Source organism: Antedon mediterranea, chromosome 5 (genome assembly GCF_964355755.1).
Source record: "Antedon mediterranea chromosome 5, ecAntMedi1.1, whole genome shotgun sequence".
Classification (NCBI taxonomy): domain Eukaryota; kingdom Metazoa; phylum Echinodermata; class Crinoidea; order Comatulida; family Antedonidae; genus Antedon; species Antedon mediterranea.
In genome coordinates, this window is record NC_092674.1 from 5,507,723 (window position 1) to 5,530,434 (window position 22,712).

At 35.8% G+C, this 22,712-nt stretch overlaps 1 protein-coding gene across 1 annotated transcript; it reads right to left on the reverse strand.

Moving 5' to 3' along the window:
• Positions 1-146: 146 nt before the first annotated feature.
• LOC140049083 (cyclic nucleotide-gated channel alpha-3-like) lies at positions 147-21,072 on the reverse strand. The gene is made up of 4 exons (XM_072093903.1): positions 20,980-21,072; positions 12,709-13,044; positions 5,317-5,537; positions 147-3,592 (listed from the first exon to the last, which is right to left on the reverse strand). The coding sequence occupies exons 2-4, from the start codon at positions 13,038-13,040 to the stop codon at positions 1,866-1,868; spliced, it is 2,280 nt and encodes a 759-aa protein (XP_071950004.1). The 5' UTR covers positions 13,041-13,044; positions 20,980-21,072; the 3' UTR covers positions 147-1,865.
• Between the last annotated feature and the right edge of the window lie 1,640 nt (positions 21,073-22,712).

Below are 22,712 nucleotides of genomic sequence, written 5' to 3' on the forward strand. Positions count from 1 at the left end.
AATAATGATATTACTAAGTTTGTGTATTTTATAGACCTGTTTAACCATATATATTTTGTTATTACGGTAAAATAATTTCATATATTAAATGAATATGCCACACGTTGTTTTAAACCATTTTATTTGGAACTATTTTAATTCAACTCTTAAAGGTAAGTATTAATATACGGAGGTAATAACAATGATTATTGGAATACAATAAAGACCTAACAGAAACTTAAGCGTGGTTCCCACTAGAACGCAACGCAACGACGTATTGACGCAAAGTGATGTATTGTGTAATCACAAGTGGGAACCGACGACGCAACAGTGCTGCAAATATTGCAGGTTTGATTTTACTCAGGCGGGAGCAAACACAATTATTAGAAGGGCATTTTCTTTCCTTGTGTAGGTTGCGTTACGTTGCGTCGCTAGTGGGAACCAAGCTTACAGATCATAACGTATTTATACAATAACGAGATGGAATATAACAGGGATTCACACTATACATTTGGTATGGTTATTTTAATGAGACAAGCACCAAAATATAAAATGTATACTAAAAAAATATATTTCACCATATAAAGTAGTACACTCTTGGTTCCCACTATGACGCAACGCGAAGACGTAGACGCAACGCAAACGAGTTGACCAATCACACGCGACTGTTAAAATAATCCATCGCTTGAGATTGGTCACATCATTTTGCGTTGCGTTACGTTCTGGCATTGCGTTCTAGTGGGAACCAAGCTTTAGTATTAAATTTGTGTTCAATTATTATCTGACTGTTATTGTTAATTTTTAGTTATTCTCTCACGATGAAATTATAAAGCTTTGTTCTCACGTGGACACAACACAAGAGCGTAAACCAACGCAAGTTAGAGTCCTTGCGTTGCGTCATAGTGGGAACTAAAGCTTGGTTCCCACTAAAGCGTGGTTCCCACTAGCGACGCAACGCAAGGACGTAACGCAACGCAACGCAAGTGAATTGACCAATCACAAGCGATGGCTTATTCGCTTGTGATTGCTAATTGTCTATAACTTCGCTTGTCATTGGTTAAAACGCTTGCGTTGCGTTTACGTCCTTGCGTTACGTTCTAGTGGGAACCAAGCTTAAGACGCAACGCAAGGACGTAAGCGCAACGTAAGTAACTTGGCCAATCACAAGCGATGGGTTATATACTGTCGCTTTCCCTGCGCTGCGTCCTACAATCATATTCATTGTATTGTCTTAATAAAAATAATAATAATAAAAATTCATGATTTAAAAAACTGACTTTATAAATCCATATTTGCAGGATATTTGGTCGTCGTTGTTCTCAAAAGTACCACTTAATTTGTTCATGACTTTGATTATTGCTTAGAAAATGAGTTTATGAAACTCTTTTAAAAAGAAAACTAATAATGAAAGATTAAAGGGGAATTATACCTCGTAAAAGCAGGAAGGAGTTTAAAGATGTTTAAACTTCTTCAGTTTTCCTGGTAAACATTCGGTTATTTAATTTTGATAAATAAACTTGTCATTTTTGATAAAATTAACCATATTTTGAATATTCAGTTAATCGTACGGTCCTAATTTACATAAAAATATCTAAAATATAACTATATGTTAATTTATACATGTTGTTTCTTTTTTTTGTGTAAAGATAGCTAAAATAACGTCTGACGACATCTAGTGGTTTTGATAACTTTGGTATGAAGATGTTAAGAAAATATTCTAAATGAATTTCCTTAGTTACTGCAGTAATTTACTTTATTATATATATTTAAACAGTACCATTGGTGTTTGTTAGACCATGTGATTATTGGTATTACTGGATGGTTATTACTGCAGTAATATAATATAGTTTCTGTAGTACTCCAGCCGTCTTTGTCTGTTTTGCTTTTTATTTGTTATCTTTGTTTTGAACGTCTGGATCTTTACTTTTAGAACTTTTGTCTGCGTCCTTTGTGTCGTGTTGCGTGTCTTTGCTGTGAGTGTCTTTGTGACTTGTAGGCCTATCAGTATCTTTTGTGTCGTGTTCCGTGTCGTTACGTTGTGAGTGTTTGTCCTTTTGACTCGTTTCTTCATCCTTAACTGATTTCGTGTCGTGTTGCTTGTCTTTGCTTTGAGACATTTTGTCTTTAAGACTTATTTCTGCATTTTTAGCCTGTTTGGTTATTTGTTTATCTTTATTTGCTGGCTCTTTATTTTTCTTCATTTCTATTGTCTCATGACCATGTTTGGATAGTTTTGATTTTGGTCTCGTATCTTTGTTCTCGCTCGACTCTTTGTCGCCCTTTGACCTCTTCTCTAATTTTGTAATGCGTTGTTTCAGCTTCATTTGTGATTTGTGATATTCCGCCAAAAGACGTGAAAACTTTGTCTGTAACGTCTCCAAACGGTCTTCTACACTGTGTAGTAACTCCTGTTGTTTGATCTCATCCGGGCTTTTGCCACCGCGTCGAGCAATTTCCTCATCAATAAGACCATCCTTCCGTAGGATCTGCTTGCCTCTTTCCTCCAACAACTTTTTCGCTTCTGGATATTCCTTCAGAGCAATCAAAAGATCATCTTTCGATAAACAAAACAAGTCAGAATAGCCTACACTTCTCACGCTAGCCGTTCGTCTGTTGCCGGACAGACTGCCTGGTACGTTTAGAATACTCAGTTCCCCAAAGTACGACCCGTCACCTAGTGTTACAAACACTATTTTACCATCCTCGCTTACGACATCGAGTTTTCCTTGTTTTACAATGTACATTTCTCTTCCTATATCACCTTTACGGCATATATAATCGCCAGGACTATACACCTGAGGTTTTAATTTCAAGACTAATTCCACCAATAATCCCGGTTCACAGTCTGAGAAAATGGTGACGCGTCGTAGAGTTTCTAAGTGTACATGTAACGCAATTTCTGCACGCAGTTTGTCCGGTAACGCATTCAAAATGGCTTCTTCGTCTAAAGTTTTCTTATTTGACCATAAATAATCGAACCACTTAATAACTCGTCCTTCTAAATCTTTGCTCACCTTTCGTAATCTCATATATTGCTTAATGCCGTCCATTCGAGATTGAAAATCGGCTCTAGCTAGATTCATATTACTGATCATCGAGCCTACATTACCGACGATCGTAGCGAAAATCAACACACCAACTAGAAAATCAACAATGACAAACGCAAATTCAACATCAGTTTCTGGCGGAGGGGTTTCGCCAATTGTCGTAAGCGTCAGTGTTGACCAATATAAACAATATATATACTGACGACTTAACACGTTCCATTCACCTGTATTATTGTACACCCAGCCGTCTGCATCAAAGCCAATTGCTTTAGAAATTTCAAAATATAAACAAGCATTCCAATGAATAATGATTACGATGTACATGATCAAATTAACGATTCGAAAAAAATTTGGGTAGTTTGTGATTGTTTCGGTTCTATCAAAACACTCGAGCGCGCGAGGGAAACGAAGAAGTCTTGGAAAGCGAAAAGCGGGATTTGGCCTTATCAACAGAAAAAAATCAGTCGGCAGCAAAGACACACAATCCAAAATAAACATACGGGATTTCATGTAATGTTTAGCAAGTAATTTTCTGTCCGTTACCAGTAATCCCTGAGCCAAGTAACCTAGAAAACAAATATAAAAGATTGATGAGAAGAAGACTCGTATGTTTTCATTAATAACTCTTCATATACATACAATTAATAATTCCGACACTACCCAGAATTTGTTATGCCATGCCTCATAATCATTTGCATGTGTGGTGGATTGGTAGAATTTCCTTTTAGTCTGGGTTCCAGACGGAGTTTTGACTTAATATAAGTACAGTAAAAAGATAAATATTTTGGCACATATGGCGTTTCATCGAAAAGCCTCGAAAATTTAACTACAGACTTGGGGCAAGTGTAATGGTGAGCGTACATTAAACGGGTTTTATTTAGCCTATGTGTCTAGTAAAAGAATGCTCTATTTTTTACTGTAAAACAAGGCAATCTAACAACAAGACACTGATCTCCGGAGCTCAGCATCCTGTTGTTAGATTGATTTGCTTATAGCATTAGAAAGAAAGAAAGTCGACCCGTAGAACCACATTTTTAAAACCAAATCGCCTGTCTCACATGACACACGGTTGGTGTGTGTGTGTGTGTGTGTGTGTGTCTGTTGATCTGTGTGTGTATGTGTAGTTATATGTTTACATTTATATATATAAGTATATAATCTTCTTACATGGCTTCCCAACATACAGGTTTCAATTGGATTTTTGTTTCCAATTGATCGATACTTTCTTGGGTTTTTTTGCCTCTTTCATTTTGTATATAACTGAATCATCTTTTTTTTTTATACATTATGATTTACTGTATTATATCTCTAAAAAAAATATTTATATATAAAATATCAGAAATTATAATGTTTTTTACTCAAATATGAATGAAAGAAATAAATGTTTATTTGAATTGAATTGAACACATACGCCTGTAAAACGCATTATGCGTTTACACCAAACCGATACCTACATCTGACGCGTTTTCTTTGATCTCTGAATCAGTTCATGTTCAAGTTTTCATTACATTAGTAGTAGATGTAATATAATATATCTAAGATTTATATTGTATTGATATTATGGTGTTTGAATGCATCACCTGATTGTATAGTATCTACTTAAGCTGTAGTGCTTCATCTTCCATAATCAATATTCTAAAGATCAACGTCTCATCATTTTTTTTATCAGACTTACGTCAATCATAATATTATATAGTATTTCTGTATGAATTGATTAAAATAAGCTTCATTTTACACATAACATGTTTTTATGAATTAGTAGGACAACTTATGTTAATTTAACGAGTAGTTATACGTTGATAGATGTGTTAACTGTGAATAAAACGCATTTTAATCAGCCGTTAGTATTGTGGCTGGCTGGCTGGCATGCATCTAGACAGGATAAAACGCGTTTGATTCGGGCGTTAATAGTATATGTAACTGGTTCATAAAAGCGAGATAAAACGCGTTTGATTCAGGCGTTAATAGTATGTAACTGGTTCATAAAAACGAGATAAAACGCGTTTGATTTATACATTAATAGTATGTAACTGGTTCATAAAAACGAGATAAAACGCGTTTGATTTGGACATTAATAGTATGTAACTGGTTCATAAAAACGAGATAAAACGCGTTCGATGTAGGCGTTGGTTTGACGGGTGCGTTATTAGACGGATCGGAATAATTTCAGATGAACCAGGAAAGGAGACATTAATTTCCTTCTTCTTCCCCCAGACTAGGACAATTTTTTAATGGTTTGAATGGTTGAATATATTTGGAAGTTTGAACCATAAAGTGAAATCCTTCTTACCTGTCCTGAATTTAACAAACATATCAATGATGTATATGACGTCACACGTGTAGTCTAAGGTGTACCAAACTGGCTTGTACTGCGTTTGAAGCTGATCAAATGCTGCTCTCGCTACTATCACATACATGTTATACATGACAGCCAATGTAACTATCACCAGCCATCTATAGTATTTCGTACCAGACTTGTCGAGTATTTGCAGGATATATTTACTCTCAAAACTGAAAATAACCAATTAAACATTTTATTACAGAGGAAGGAAAGAACCCCTTCTTTGGGATGCCAGCCCTATTCAGGGGGACACGCCTTTTCAGGAGGACACGCCTATTCAGGGGGACACGCCTATTCAGAGTACCCAATCCCCCCTAGAGGACACTTTTCCGAACGAACATGAACATGGTCTTCCTTTCAAGATAGTATGGGTATCATTTTGAGATAGCATATTTTTGATTAAGGTGATTTAAGGAAAGATAACTTGTGATACAGATATAACGTATATACCCTCACGTGTATATCATACATTCAAGTTTCAAATGGTATTTTGATCACCGCATCATGTAAAAGTGGTTGCAATGTCTCAAAATCCTATTATTGTAGTGGAAATTCCCCAAATTTACATTTCGAAAAGAAGCCCTCCATCCTCTTTAGTTTCCAAAAGTAATTATAAAAAAGAAGCAAATCTCGAAAAGAAACCCATCTTGAAAAGAAGCCCACCCAAAGGTTATTTAAATTGGAAAACCACATCGGCTTCTCTTCGAGGTTTTACGGTATTTATATAATACTATGGCCGTCCTCTATTTAATGAACACCACTCCTAGAGCAATCATCATAATACTATAACCGTAGCGAAGCAGTTGAAATTACATTATAATATATTTCTTGGTTATATATTAGGGCCTAACTCCGAAGATCCCAGCGCTGCTACAGGGTTTTGTGGTTGTAATAACCGCATATTATTATGTTGATTTTCAGAACGCGAAACCTCATCACCATTCTGGTTGATAAGCTCTCGTAAAAATGTTAAAATAATACCGTTAAAATCGAGAAATATTGATTTGGATATTTGTGATAGGCCTATATCTGGCATCATGGAAGAGAATCATATAGTAGTATTAAGGTGTGTGTATGTTATATCAAAGAACTTATAACATAAGTTATAAGTTCTTTGGTTATATTGATGAATACATTTTTTCTACATTTCTATACTGCAACAAGATTGGTTATCTTTATAGCATGTAGCAAACCAAATACTGTAAGATGATGAATTAGACTAGATAATGTATAAATCATAATGAATGAAACAATGTTAATGATGAAATAAAAGTGGGAAACCCACAAAAGACAACACAATATAGTAGTATAGTCACTATTGATTATCCAATATAGATTATTTTTTTTAATTGGAGATGGAATGAAATGTGATTGATTGATTGATATAATATACTGGTCTGGTCGATTATAAGAAATGTGCTGCATTCGATAAGCAATATTGTGCGTTATATTTTATTTTCAATCATAAACATTATGTCATGCCACACTTCATTGGGGAATAGTAATAGAGAGATAGACAGAAAATGTGCGCATGTGTACAGGCGGTGATTTGCCTAATTGTAGGCCTATTGTTTTGTAATTTAACGGCAGCACTTATTCGTGGTGTGATAATAAATATTTATATGTTGGACGTCAGTTTAAAAAGTATAAATAAACACGCTTAATTACTCTAAAGGTGACTGAGGTTTGGTCCCATTTACTCAAATTTAAGCGGAAATTTCTTTACTAGCTCTGCCTGTCTCTTATATGCTTAGTATAAATAATTTCTGCAATTATTGTGTTTGGCGTACGGCATCTTGTGTGTTAAAAGCACTTTAAATCGCTATAAGATTGATGTTAACGCAATTGATGACAAAATAAATTGTCGAGGTTATTAAACAGAAAAATAATTACGTTTAGGAATCTGTGAATACATAAACAAGGTCGGAGAGATTCAAACATTTCAAATTAATTCTTTGTATAATTACGATTATAAGTAAGAACGTGGTGTGGTGTGTCATGTGACCGTGTATTATACGTAGTGTGTATGTTAGTTCACTGGTCATACAAGCTCTCCTAACTGCACACATATAATTATCACATGGTGTATCAAAATGTCCAGAAATATGGGAGTTGTTATATGACATTTTAACATTATCCGCCATCTTGGATCCAATGGCCAAACTTGCGTCTAAATTCTCATTTTTACTATTAATATGATGTTTGTTGGTTCTAAAAAGTGTACTGAGAAAGGGATTATTATGGGGTTGTGGGTAATAAGTGTAAACATGGCATGAATTGATCTGGAAAGGTTTTAAACTACATTTGAAAACACCTAGAGTAGGGGAAGGGGTTGTTAGTGGTGGGTACTATCCTGTGGTTGTGGGTTATTGGATTTCATCAAAATGAAAGGAATTGTTCTGGAGAAGTTTTAAACTACATTTTGAAATAAATAAATAAATAAAACCGCTCTGGAAAGGGTACTTTCCTAGTAATATAATATATAATACAATAATAATATAATAATAATATATAATACAATATTTAGATATTAATATTGTCTACTGTATACATTTTAACATTTTATCTCATGTTTTTCTGCTTTTTAGTATTATACCATTACTCCCATTTCTAACGTATTTCTTATAATATTGTTCTAATACTTGTTCTTGTATTTTGTCATTGGATTTGATTTTATAGTAAATTAATGAATGAACGAATATTAAACATATATTTATCCGATAAAAATTAATGCACTTATTACTATCGTGTCGCAGACGATAATGATGACCTGAAAGAAATTGCATTAGACGTTGGTTGTTTATTTATCGTCTTTTAAAATATTGATAATAGTAAGAGTTAATATTCGTATGGATGCAAAGACGAACACACTGACATCAATTATCATTAGCTTGTGATCCGTACAAATAATTATTGTTTTTATAGTAAATATAATAAAAAATAATGACCACGTTCCCCGTGTTGATTTATAAATATAATAAATATGATAAATTATTTTTTTTAAATGTAATAGTTCGAAAAACCTATAAAGATGTATTTCACCACATGTAACGCTGTATCAAGGATTTTTCCTATGATACTGGACAAATTATTGATATTCATGCCTCAGATGTTTTCAGATGTGTTAATGTCGCACAGTATTACGGATTTTGCCATGATACTTGACAAATTATTGATGATGTATGTTTCAAATGTGATACATATGTTACACTGTATTATGGTTTCTGCCATGTTACTACACACATTATTTATGACGCATGCCTCAGATGTGATACATAATTATGTATTACGGTTTTTTCCATTATACTAAACACATTATTTATGATGTATGTTTCAAAAGTAATACATATTTTTATGACAATGTATTACGGATTTGCCTATGATACTGACAAATTGTGAAGATCATGCTTCAGATATAATACATATGTTACACTGTATTAAAGTTTTTGCCATGATACTGGACAAATTATTGATGATGCATGTGATACATATGTGACACTGTATTACGGATTTTGACTATGATAATGAACAAGCCAGTACCGAGAATCGTTTAATATTATAATGCTTCTTCGCCTGATGCAGAAGCATGGTTCATAATTAAGTAGCATTGTCTTCAGCGAATATAACATGTCTTGTCAACATGCATAACATGGCTATCACGTAATTAATCGACACGCTGATCTTTTCTTTCACAATGTGTAAATCTGCTATTATTATCATTACTTAAAATAATTTTTTTTGTATAATACATTTGCACATTTGTATAATATTCCGTTTATCGCTTAATATGATAATAATTAATAACTGTTGTAGCTAGCTTAGTTTATTTTATAGGAAATAAATGTTATATAAAAATATTTAATTCAATATCTTTCTATTGTGTTTAATCAACCACCACATTTATTTTAAACAAATGTATACAGTGTTTCGTAAATCAACAAAAATGTAAAACAATTATGATACATTTCTAGGAAAGATACCCGCTCAGAGCGGAACCTTAATGTACCGGATAGTTTAAACAAATTTCCCAGTATATTCATATTGATACCAACACAACGACCCCCTCCCTTCTGTAAACCTTTAATACGGAAAAACACATTACGTTGAAATAAAGTAAATAAAGAATTGATAAATAAAGGAAAGGAATACATGTCAAAAACAGCAATCAACAACAAGACAACGTAAGGAACGCGAATGAGCCAGGTGTCACTTATTTACAAACAAGTGTCACATATTTGCGACCAGGTGTACGATTGGCTACAAGACTCCTTTAATTCAAACATAGTCGACAACAACGGCCGCGGAAGAAATCATCATGGAGATAATTTACGCATGGTAAGTTACATTTATTTACATACGAAGACTCCTAATTAACTTATAACTCCGAAGATATTATATTACCGTAAGCTACGTTTATACTGTGCTCTATTCCGATCAGGTGGCCCGATAAAAAAAACCATAGGTATGGACGGGTGTAGTGATTAAAGCTATGTCTACACTATCGACAAAAAATGTGATGTGCCCATATATGGACATGATGTCATTATCAGTACCATATTTGGGCACATCATATTTTTTTTTTTCAAATTAGTTTGATAGATAACTCATTTCAGAGATTGAGTACAAAATGTACGTGTAGGCTATTATTTAGAGGGTTAGGTTTAATTATAATATAGGAAGTAGGCCTAGTCGGCTATGTACGAAAACAAAAAATGTCCGGCCACCTGGCCGAATCATGGCTCAGTAATGTGAATGTATCTTAAATGTTGATAATGTTATATTCCTATCAGTTGTGGATTAAACGTTCAAACAGAAAAAACACCAACTCGCTATAAGACATCACGCGTCTGAATTGAAGAAGAAAAAATTCATCATTTTAAAACGTGTATGAACGATTCGATTAAAGTCGTCCCGGGCCGCGCGCATTATAATTTACGAGGATTTCATGTAATTATGCATAAGCTGTTCTCATTCAATCTCCGTTCTGATTTTTAGATTTTTTCTTGAGCGACTCACAACTACCTAATTTTGTAAACATATTACGATAATTATTTTCGAGAAGTTAGGAAATTCTCTTTACAAACATACGATAGTTATTGAATAATAATTCAAAAAGTGTACATTATAAATTTGAAGTATTTTTTATCTTTTTTTGTGTGCTGTGTTGTATTTTATTTAGTATTTTACGTATTTTAAAAAATTGAAAATGCTGTTTCAGCATTTGTGTATTGTGGATTATATTTATCTGTACAAGCAAAGCAAAGCATTTTCAAGTCATAAATGTTAATTGAATTGAATTAAAAAATCATTTATTATTATAGGCCAAAATGTACACGCTCGACATAAAATATATCAATATGCAATATCACATACGACGATATTGCATTATAACCAACGAAAATGCATTTTTGTGAAATAAATTATGTTGCAATTATTTTCAACAATATTTCAAAGATTTCCTGTATACTATGGATAATTTCACAATATGATTACATTATACGCTCTTCACGTCCAATGGAGGAGTATCAATATATGCCTGATTTTATCACGTTCCAAATGCGTAATAAAACGGCGTTCTTCTCCTCGACATCGCCATGGAGAAATATTGAGATAAATTAAACAAAGCTCTTAAAACGTTGCCTGCCCGACTGTAGGCTTACCACGTTTGTTTATTACACTCTTTCGTATTTAATATATTTCCACGTGATTTTTACGCATATTATGCATGTTTGCCGTTCTGTTAAAGTCATGAATATTTTATTTTAAAGCATCGTTCTCGGAGAAGCATAATATTATGATGGCAATGATCATCTATGCAATGATCATTTAGGCGATGATGGTAAAGGTTATTAGCAATTTGAAAACAGTTTACTAAACATAATAGAATTAGTCGAATGTATATGTTTCCATTCTTGATAAATATATTGCAAACACCATATTTACCAAAATATATAGGTTATTGACTGTTCATCTCATATTTATGACAATGATAGCTGTAATAAGTTGCATAATATATTTTATATTCAAATGTTGTGAGTTATATGTCGTGAAGACCGCAAGTATAGTATGAGGTACTTGTTTGCAGCACAAAACAAAACAGATTTTTCAATTCAGTAAATATTAAAGAGGAGGTAAATAGGTACACTACAATTATAATGTTGGCCAAAATGGACATCAAGGGAAAATGTTCCTTCAAAATCTCAGATGAAACATCGGCAGATATGGTGTATAGGAAGGAAATATCTAAAGACCTAATTGTGCAATTACATCAATTACGGGAGTAACGGGACGTTGACCACAACATCCTACCACGCCCTATCAACCTCCACCACGCCCTATCAACACCCTACCACCTCCTATAAACACCCTACCACCCCCTATAAACACCCTGCCATCCCTATAAACACCCTGCCATCCCTATAAACACCCTACCATCCCTAGCAAACCCACCACCTACCAACTTACCCCGGCAAACGCTACTCTCACTGCCCATCCCACCTACCAACTTACGCCGGCAAACGCTACTCTCACTGCCCATCCCACCTACCAACTTACCCCGGCAAACGCTACTCTCACTGCCCATCCCACCTACCAACTTACCCCGGCAAACGCTACTCTCACTGCCCATCCCACCTACCAACTTACCCCGGCAAACGCTACTCTCACTGCCCATCCCACCTACCAACTTACCCCGGCAAACGCTACTCTCACTGCCCATCCCACCTACCAACTTACCCCGGCAAACGCTACTCTCACTACCCATCCCACCTACCAACTTACCCCGGCAAACGCTACTCTCACTGCCCATCCCACCTACCAACTTACCCCGGCAAACGCTACTCTCACTGCCCATCCCACCTACCAACTTACCCCGGCAAACGCTACTCTCACTGCCCATCCCACCTACCAACTTATCCCGGCAAACGCTACTCTCACTGCCCATCCCACCTACCAACTTACCCCGGCAAACGCTACTCTCACTGCCCATCCCACCTACCAACTTACCCCGGCAAACGCTACTCTCACTGCCCATCCCACCTACCAACTTACCCCGGCAAACGCTACTCTCACTGCCCATCCCACCTACCAACTTACCCCGGCAAACGCTACTCTCACTGCCCATCCCACCTACCAACTTACCCCAGCAAACGCTACTCTCACTGCCCATCCCACCTACCAACTTACCCCAGCAAACGCTACTCTCACTGCCCATCCCACCTACCAACTTACCCCGGCAAACGCTACTCCTACTGCCCATCTCAAACTGTTGGTTTCTATAGTTTTCCGCTCTGCAATGGCGTTACAAAAAACATAAAATGTAATAATAGTAATAATACTTACTCGGATGGCCTATTCTCAACTTCTTGCGGCGCACCAAGAGCGAACCTCTCCAAAAATGAGTCAGCCCGGGCCACTGGTTTGTGAATATTTTCTCTAGTCACCCATGATTTAATTATTCGTAATGTTCCAACAATTCTTTGAATCGCTCTCGATTCTTTACGGGTCCGTTGATTGTCAGTCTCTTTTATCCCATTGTCAGAATCTGAATCTGTTTCGTCATCATCTGATAAAGATACGTCTGTTCTCTTTCCCTTCTCAACCTTGTCTAATTGTCCGTCAGTTGCTTGTGACTTGTCGCCGCTATTCGCACGTGAAGGACCTGCTTCCGACATTATTCTATTTTTAAAAAAAATTAATATTAATTTTAGGAAAACCACATTAAAAGCAATGTGTTTTTTTTCATTCAATATATTACACAACACAAGGTGGAAGCACCTTAGCTTCAATAAAGGAATTGTATTTTGGAATAAACTCTCCAGTGAACTTCAAGAATCCACGAATGTATATATTTCAAAACTATACGAACAACGTCTACAAGGAAATTATACAATAAGTATAAGTAATTATAAATATTAAGAACTTATAAACACTTTCTTCTTCTATTAACAAAAGTATGTTAACTGATGAATAACTGAATAAAATTTTGAATTTATTTGCATAGTACTAGTGTTGTATTTTGTTTGTAATTATTATTTAAGAGCCGATTTTCACAATGAAATTTATATATAAATGAAGTTCTTTCTTTTATAAGCATTTGCTTCTTGAATTTCCCCCTTTTCTTCAGTTATTTTTAATTTGTTGTCATATTGAAATTTTTATCGCTCAAAGAAAATAAAAGAAGTTGCCATTGTCATTTTCATATAAATGATTTATTATATCACAAACAACTGGAAAGGTTTAAGCTAATTATTAATTTCACCATTTTTCAAGAGGCCAGCTACGCAAAGTGTTTTGGCGTGAACTGATTGAATGAAAATAAGTTTACTTATATTTAGTATACAAGACAACAGGAAAAATACACATAAAATGGAATTAAAATTGTATAAAACTGAAATAAAACAGCAAAAAGCAGAAATCGTGAGTTAAAATATTGGAAAAATACAGTAATAAAAGATTATAGTAAAAAGTATAACTCAACAAGATAAGACGAAAACAAAATATAAAAAGTTAAAAAAAATAATGGTTGATTATGTTGAAATTAAAATAATTTGGTAAACATGACAGAAAAAATATCTAACTTTCTGCGCATGTTTTTATTTGATTACGTCATTCGTAGACATACAATATTATGAATAATTAATTGAGTAGATTGACCGTAATGTACGGCAACCTTCCTAAGTTCTAAAAAAGATACAAACCCAATTTGTATAATACCTGGCTTACGTAGGTATGTAATTGCGGCGCAGCGTATATATGGAAAACATACGAAAATCAATAGAAGCTATTAAGTTGTCGGGGTCACTAATCTTATTATCGAACATCTTTATTTATCCATATCTATTAATTTGTCTTGATTTCGATGTAATTAGGGATGTTGAGAGAATAATAGTGCTTTTCAATATGCTAATCAATCACAGCAAAGATTGCTATCGTGCTGATATCGACGAAAAGCGTTCATCTTTCCCCTGCTGCGTCAACTGTAGCAACACTATGTAATTACAGACAACAGAATGAAGAGATACATAATTAGGATTGTAATTAGCATGACTTGTTTTTATCCTCTTTGACGTCCAGTATCATAGGCGAATTTTGTAATACAGTGTCACATGTGACTCCGGTATCATCAGCCGATTCTCAGTACTGTATCTATTTTCCGAAGTTTCATAGGAATATTTTGGTAATACAACATCACATGTGTTTCACATATATCTAGTAATAACGTAACCCCTTAACCTAACCTTACATGATACAGGCACAACATGATTGTGATATAAATGAGATGCTGTATTACCAAAAAATTCCTATGATACTAAGGAAATAGATAGTATATGGATACAACACTGAGAATCGGATGGTATCATAGACAAAGGCCAATCATAAACCTAACCAAATTTTCCATAACCACATGTCAGCATTATGTGACACATGTATTACAGAATTTGTAGATAATGTCATGTGTGGATTCAGTAGTACAAAGAATTGGACTATTATTTTGTTGGCAATTTTATGTACTGTGTATCTTTTCATTGTTTTAAATATACTATACAAAGTGAATTTAGCATTTTAAATTTACCAAATAAAATGTCTTTAATTTTGAATCAATTTTACCCTTGTATCAATGTTTATACGCGTATACGAATCAAAGCAGTGTGTTTAACATGATTTTCTGAATTATCATTATAGATATGTCACACACAGTAGATGGACATTTATTATAATTATTATGAATATTTATATATTACGGCTGTAAGAAGTCATCATCAACATAAATTCGTTATATCAATTTGGATATGCATGCAAACACAGATGACCAGAGTGAGACTTATACGATGGTATAGCCTATGCGATCATTATAATTATAGAGGCATATTTCTAACTAAAGCACTGTCTACACTATAAAACTTTATGTGACAAAAAGTGTGATGTGCCCATATATGGACATGATAACATCATATCACTACCATATTTGGGCACATCACATTTTTTTTGTCGAACTAGTTTGATAGTGTAGACAGAGCGTTAAAGGGCTTGTTACTTGTGTATGGAATACTGATAGTGGAGCGGTACCTCAGAGCGTTAAAGGGCTTGTTACTTGTGTATGGAATACTGATAGTGGAGCGGTACCTCTGAGGGTTAAAGGGCTTGTTACTTGTGTATGGAATACTGATAGTGGAGCGGTACCTCTGAGGGTTAAAGGGCTTGTTACTTGTGTATGGAATACTGATAGTGGAGCGGTACCTCAGAGCGTTAAAGGGCTTGTTACTTGTGTATGGAATACTGATAGTGGAGCGGTACCTCTGAGGGTTAAAGGGCTTGTTACTTGTGTATGGAATACTGATAGTGGAGCGGTACCTCTGAGGGTTAAAGGGCTTGTTACTTGTGTATGGAATACTGATAGTGGAGCGGTACCTCAGAGCGTTAAAGGGCTTGTTACTTGTGTATGGAATACTGATAGTGGAGCGGTACCTCAGAGCGTTAAAGGGCTTGTTACTTGTGTATGGAATACTGATAGTGGAGCGGTACCTCAGAGCGTTAAAGGGCTTGTTACTTGTGTATGGAATACTGATAGTGGAGCGGTACCTCAGAGCGTTAAAGGGCTTGTTACTTGTGTATGGAATACTGATAGTGGAGCGGTACCTCAGAGCGTTAAAGGGCTTGTTACTTGTGTATGGAATACTGATAGTGGAGCGGTACCTCAGAGCGTTAAAGGGCTTGTTACTTGTGTATGGAATACTGATAGTGGAGCGGTACCTCTGAGGGTTAAAGGGCTTGTTACTTGTGTATGGAATACTGATAGTGGAGCGGTACCTCAGAGCGTTAAAGGGCTTGTTACTTGTGTATGGAATACTGATAGTGGAGTGGTACCTCAGAGCGTTAAAGGGCTTGTTACTTGTGTATGGAATACTGATAGTGGAGCGGTACCTCAGAGCGTTAAAGGGCTTGTTACTTGTGTATGGAATACTGATAGTGGAGCGGTACCTCAGAGCGTTAAAGGGCTTGTTACTTGTGTATGGAATACTGATAGTGGAGCGGTACCTCAGAGCGTTAAAGGGCTTGTTACTAATACTGATAGTGGAGCGGTACCTCTGAGGGTTAAAGGGCTTGTTACTTGTGTATGGAATACTGATAGTGGAGCGGTACCTCAGAGCGTTAAAGGGCTTGTTACTTGTGTATGGAATACTGATAGTGGAGCGGTACCTCTGAGGGTTAAAGGGCTTGTTACTTGTGTATGGAATACTGATAGTGGAGCGGTACCTCAGAGCGTTAAAGGGCTTGTTACTTGTGTATGGAATACTGATAGTGGAGCGGTACCTCTGAGGGTTAAAGGGCTTGTTACTTGTGTATGGAATACTGATAGTGGAGCGGTACCTCTGAGGGTTAAAGGGCTTGTTACTTGTGTATGGAATACTGATAGTGGAGCGGTACCTCAGAGCGTTAAAGGGCTTGTTACTTGTGTATGGAATACTGATAGTGGAGCGGTACCTCAGAGCGTTAAAGGGCTTGTTACTTGTGTATGGAATACTGATAGTGGAGCGGTACCTCTGAGGGTTAAAGGGCTTGTTACTTGTGTATGGAATACTGATAGTGGAGCGGTACCTCTGAGGGTTAAAGGGCTTGTTACTTGTGTATGGAATACTGATAGTGGAGCGGTACCTCAGAGCGTTAAAGGGCTTGTTACTTGTGTATGGAATACTGATAGTGGAGCGGTACCTCTGAGCGTTAAAGGGCTTGTTACTTGTGTATGGAATACTGATAGTGGAGCGGTACCTCAGAGCGTTAAAGGGCTTGTTACTTGTGTATGGAATACTGATAGTGGAGCGGTACCTCAGAGGGTTAAAGGGCTTGTTACTTGTGTATGGAATACTGATAGTGGAGCGGTACCTCAGAGCGTTAAAGGGCTTGTTACTTGTGTATGGAATACTGATAGTGGAGCGGTACCTCAGAGCGTTAAAGGGCTTGTTACTTGTGTATGGAATACTGATAGTGGAGCGGTACCTCTGAGCGTTAAAGGGCTTGTTACTTGTGTATGGAATACTGATAGTGGAGCGGTACCTCAGAGCGTTAAAGGGCTTGTTACTTGTGTATGGAATACTGATAGTGGAGCGGTACCTCAGAGCGTTAAAGGGCTTGTTACTTGTGTATGGAATACTGATAGTGGAGCGGTACCTCAGAGGGGTAAAGGGCTTGTTACTTGTGTATGGAATACTGATAGTGGAGCGGTACCTCTGAGGGTTAAAGGGCTTGTTACTTGTGTATGGAATACTGATAGTGGAGCGGTACCTCAGAGGGTTAAAGGGCTTGTTACTTGTGTATGGAATACTGATAGTGGAGCGGTACCTCTGAGGGTTAAAGGGCTTGTTACTTGTGTATGGAATACTGATAGTGGAGCGGTACCTCTGAGCGTTAAAGGGCTTGTTACTTGTGTATGGAATACTGATAGTGGAGCGGTACCTCAGAGGGTTAAAGGGCTTGTTACTTGTGTATGGAATACTGATAGTGGAGCGGTACCTCTGAGGGTTAAAGGGCTTGTTACTTGTGTATGGAATACTGATAGTGGAGCGGTACCTCAGAGGGTTAAAGGGCTTGTTACTTGTGTATGGAATACTGATAGTGGAGCGGTACCTCAGAGCGTTAAAGGGCTTGTTACTTGTGTATGGAATACTGATAGTGGAGCGGTACCTCAGAGCATTAAAGGGCTTGTTACTTGTGTATGGAATACTGATAGTGGAGCGGTACCTCTGAGGGTTAAAGGGCTTGTTACTTGTGTATGGAATACTGATAGTGGAGCGGTACCTCTGAGCGTTAAAGGGCTTGTTACTTGTGTATGGAATACTGATAGTGGAGCGGTACCTCTGAGGGTTAAAGGGCTTGTTACTTGTGTATGGAATACTGATAGTGGAGCGGTACCTCTGAGCGTTAAAGGGCTTGTTACTTGTGTATGGAATACTGATAGTGGAGCGGTACCTCAGAGGGTTAAAGGGCTTGTTACTTGTGTATGGAATACTGATAGTGGAGCGGTACCTCAGAGCGTTAAAGGGCTTGTTACTTGTGTATGGAATACTGATAGTGGAGCGGTACCTCAGAGCGTTAAAGGGCTTGTTACTTGTGTATGGAATACTGATAGTGGAGCGGTACCTCAGAGCGTTAAAGGGCTTGTTACTTGTGTATGGAATACTGATAGTGGAGCGGTACCTCAGAGCGTTAAAGGGCTTGTTACTTGTGTATGGAATACTGATAGTGGAGCGGTACCTCAGAGCGTTAAAGGGCTTGTTACTTGTGTATGGAATACTGATAGTGGAGCGGTACCTCAGAGCGTTAAAGGGCTTGTTACTTGTGTATGAAATACTGATAGTGGAGCGGTACCTCTGAGGGTTAAAGTTCTTGCCTTCCAATTCAAATGTCCCCTGACCTATTGCAAGGGTTGATAATTCACGATTCGTTTTACTCCACTCCCTAGCCTCAAATGAGACATAGTTTATCCACACAGTAATGAGTTTCTTGCTGTTGGATGCTACTCGGAACTACTCGGAACTACTCAGAACTACTCGGACCTACTCGGAAATACTTGGAAATACTCGGAACTTATCGGAACTACTCGGGTATGAAATTAAAATAAATGTTTCATTTACCAAAATAGATGATTGCGATTCACTTCAAATTCATCATATTGAAAATCGTGACGTCAGCTGTACAACATCAGGGGTCCCTAGACACCATAATGACATCATCTTATTCGTTCGTGTATTATCGTAAGGTTTTCATATCATTTAATGTTCTTATTTACCTCCGCCAAGGAGGTATATGTAATCGGTAGCGTGTGTTTGTTGGTTTGTTTGTTAGCAGGATTACTCAAAAAGTAATTACAAGATCTTTACCAAAATGACAGATAGATATGTGGTCAAGGACCATTCCATTAAATTTTGGGACCATTTTGGACCACAGCCCCAATTCTAGACCACTTTTTAGTATACTTTTTTAGACCTGCTAGTGTTAAAAGATAGGACAGAATTTTTCAAAAGCCGGCGAGCAGTCTTAAAGTAACAAGTAAACTGAAATTGCATTTTCTCGAGAACTACTTGTCCAAAAAACTTCATTTTTGAACAAGAGGCAAGAGTTATAATTTGTGATTTGTAATTTTAAAACATAATTTGATTTAATGTGCACGTTTTTTGATGCGAGTAGTTTAAAAAACCTATTTATTTTCAAATTCACTCGTTTGATTTTCGCGTTGCTGTTCTATTGTTAGTCAACTGAAGTTATTGTTAATTGAAAGGCTTGTTACATAACCATTACACCAAACTCGCATACACATGCTTGTAATGAAATTAGCCTAAATCACAAACAGCATTAAGACACACACAAATATATATATATATATATTTTTTTACCGGAGAAATCTTATGTAGGAGAATTTTACAGTAGGCGGAGGTATGCCCTCTCGGAGTGGCTTTCTAGTTAGATATATAATTGTCCATTTCTAATATTTTAATTTTTCTAGTAACTTAAGAGGCATTTTCAGTATATGTTTACGATGAATGAATTCAGTACCTCATTGTTGTTAAAGAATTGTGTATTTATTATACCATTTTAACCTTTCCTAATGTGCTTTATCAGGTGTTTTTAGGACCTAATAATTTCCAATAAGACAACCAATGCGCATCGTGTAAAACAAAGCTTGTCCAACATCGCTGTAGTCTAGAGAAATATTTATTTGTTGTGAGAGATTTAATCCTCTAAAAAGCATCAGATTAAACTCAGTAGTGACCTACTAAGAAATATTGAAGTTTAATTTAGTATCCACAACAGCGTGGCAATAGTAGGTCTAAGTAAATCGTAAAGCCAATAGATTATTGTGGTATCAAGTTTTAGTATTATACGAATAATAATTATGGAGAGATCGCAGGCTCAATTTCATTCAGATGACGTATTTTATCATGCAGATTATTAACGTTGACTTTATATTGGATATCTATGATATGAAATGATATTTAAGATTTGTATCATCATTTGTATTGTCGGTCTTTCTTACACCACAAGAATTAGCAGTTTAAATTAAAATTGTATTCTATAAAAGGCCTATAAAACAATTCATTTACACATTATTATATACAATTGATATCATTTCAATTAAACGTACGACATGATAGAGCATTTTGTTAACGTGGTTACGACACTGTTGCACACGATATTTTTCACCTGATCACGAATAGACCTACTTCATTCACCAGAAATTCGGTTATTTGTATCCATATTGACATATCTACTATGTTGTCTTATTGTATAATATAATATTACCCACAAAACTAAATATATTCCCTGATCTGTTCTATATTACAGTAAAATTAACAACTGACGTAATTCAGCAGTACAATTCTGATAAACCGTTATAAGCCTATCCAACGATAGGGAGAAGTTAGACAAAGAGAAGAGTGATGATCCATAGGTAGAAACTGTTTAGACGTTAGTTCAGTTAAAGATAAAAAGTTGAACCGCGTCCCGTCACGTAAAAGCCGGCCAATGATGTCCTACGAATGCTCTATCTAAATCTAAATATTTTTTTTTGTAATACAGGCCTAGACTAAAATGCAATGTTTCACTTTGATCACTTACCTTGCCTTGAAGACGAGATTAGTATACGCTATCGCTGAACTCTCGATTCCATTCTTAAAATTACTAACGAACTCAAGACAACGTGAAACTCTGCTAAATTCTTAATTTACTTTCCTCTGAAGACCGTGCCACTCGTATCATACGCATTCTCCTGTGTTGCGTCATAATATCAATCCGCCGTGGAACTTCAACATCATCCCTGATAGCATATTTCCATGGTAACCAGATAAATTGGATAAGAATTTATGCTTACTCGATGAATTTTAGCTTCTACATTCTGTAAATTTGTCAGATAGGCCTAAACATCATGCCTGGCGTTCGTTTTTTGTAGGTACGCTTATACATTTTTTGTTTAAAATCTATTGGTGTAGGCATTACCAGTTGGTCGTGGCATTGGCATTTTTTTTATTATTTTAAAATGTAAATTATTAAGTATCCTACCGGTAATTATTGATGGTGCAAATGGCTTAACAATAAATTAAATTAAATTATTATTATTTAATTCGGTATTCAAAATTACCTCCCTAAGTATGGAACCGGTAAAAAATGTTTTGTAATTACATACAACTATTGAAAATAACAAAAATAAACATAGGAAATAAGTAATTACAATTACAATTGATTACAGTAGGCCTATATAAAAGTTTTTAAGTGTAGCATTCGTATCATCTTTAAACATGATTTCCAAAATGGCCGCACAATCCAATTTGACAACGTTAACATTAATTATACCTGTTGTTTTAGATAATTTACCATAATTTAGCATCATCGCATACGTTTATCGTACTTTAACATCATCACAATTATCGAACTTCATGTTCACATGGAGTTTATTGTACGCATGCGTGATAGATGCAACATATACATCAATCCTACTACTACTTATAACATTCTAGAGGGCGCGAGGCCAGTCAAAACTATTAAGGTAGCTTGTATAAGGCAGCCTATAAAAACTAGAAAAAAAACAGGACAACACTGGAACTGGAAACAGGACAAAAACAGTAATGAAGACTTTTAGTTTCAGGGTACCGAAAAATGCTAAATATAAAAACTACAATAAGTGAAAGGATAATTACTCATAACTGGATAAGAGGTGTCGTTTCAATTTAAAAGAAAAACTCTTCTTTGACAAAGCACTTTTTATAGGAACTGGTACGCTATCCCAGAGTTTAGGATCAATTCTAAGCTTGTTTTTTTATGATTTTGAGCATCATCACAATTGAATCGTACTTTAGCATCACAACTTACAATTACCGAAGGTGGTTCATAATGAAGCTCATTATACGCATTCGTAATGAGTGCATTATATAAATCAAGCCCTACGAGCCGTTACTTCATTATTCTTTCATGATATAGTTATACAGTTTCAATGCTATACTAAAATATTGGCAATTAGAGAGTACAAAAGGCGCATTTCTTTATAAGTTCTGTTATACATTAGTCTAGGTTCTAGACGGCGAAAGATAAATATTGGCACACATGGCGTTTCGTATACTAATGTTAAGCTGGAAGGAACGAGAAACAAGTCTAGTATTTCATGGCCTGGAGAAAAGAAACCTCGCAAAAATATTAGTTATTTTACAGTAATAGTTATCACTCAATAATTTAGGCGTAAGTAGCATGTTAGCAAACTAGTTATAGATTGAGGTGAAAACACGATGGATTATACATTAATTATACTTCATCTGACACATTATTAAAATCGCATACCGTGAGTGTCGCGATGTCTATGT

Excerpts from the sequence above, each read along its gene's own strand:
- LOC140049083 (XM_072093903.1), bottom strand. The coding sequence starts at position 13,040 with ATGTCGGAAGCAGGTCCTTCACGTGCGAATAGCGGCGACAAGTCACAA. Across the intron at positions 5,538-12,708 it reads GTTGAGAATAGGCCATCCGA|TTTTGAGAGTAAATATATCC; the intron begins GTAAGTATTATT and ends GGTTATTTTCAG. Across the intron at positions 3,593-5,316 it reads GTTTGTTAAATTCAGGACAG|GTTACTTGGCTCAGGGATTA; the intron begins GTAAGAAGGATT and ends TTTGTTTTCTAG.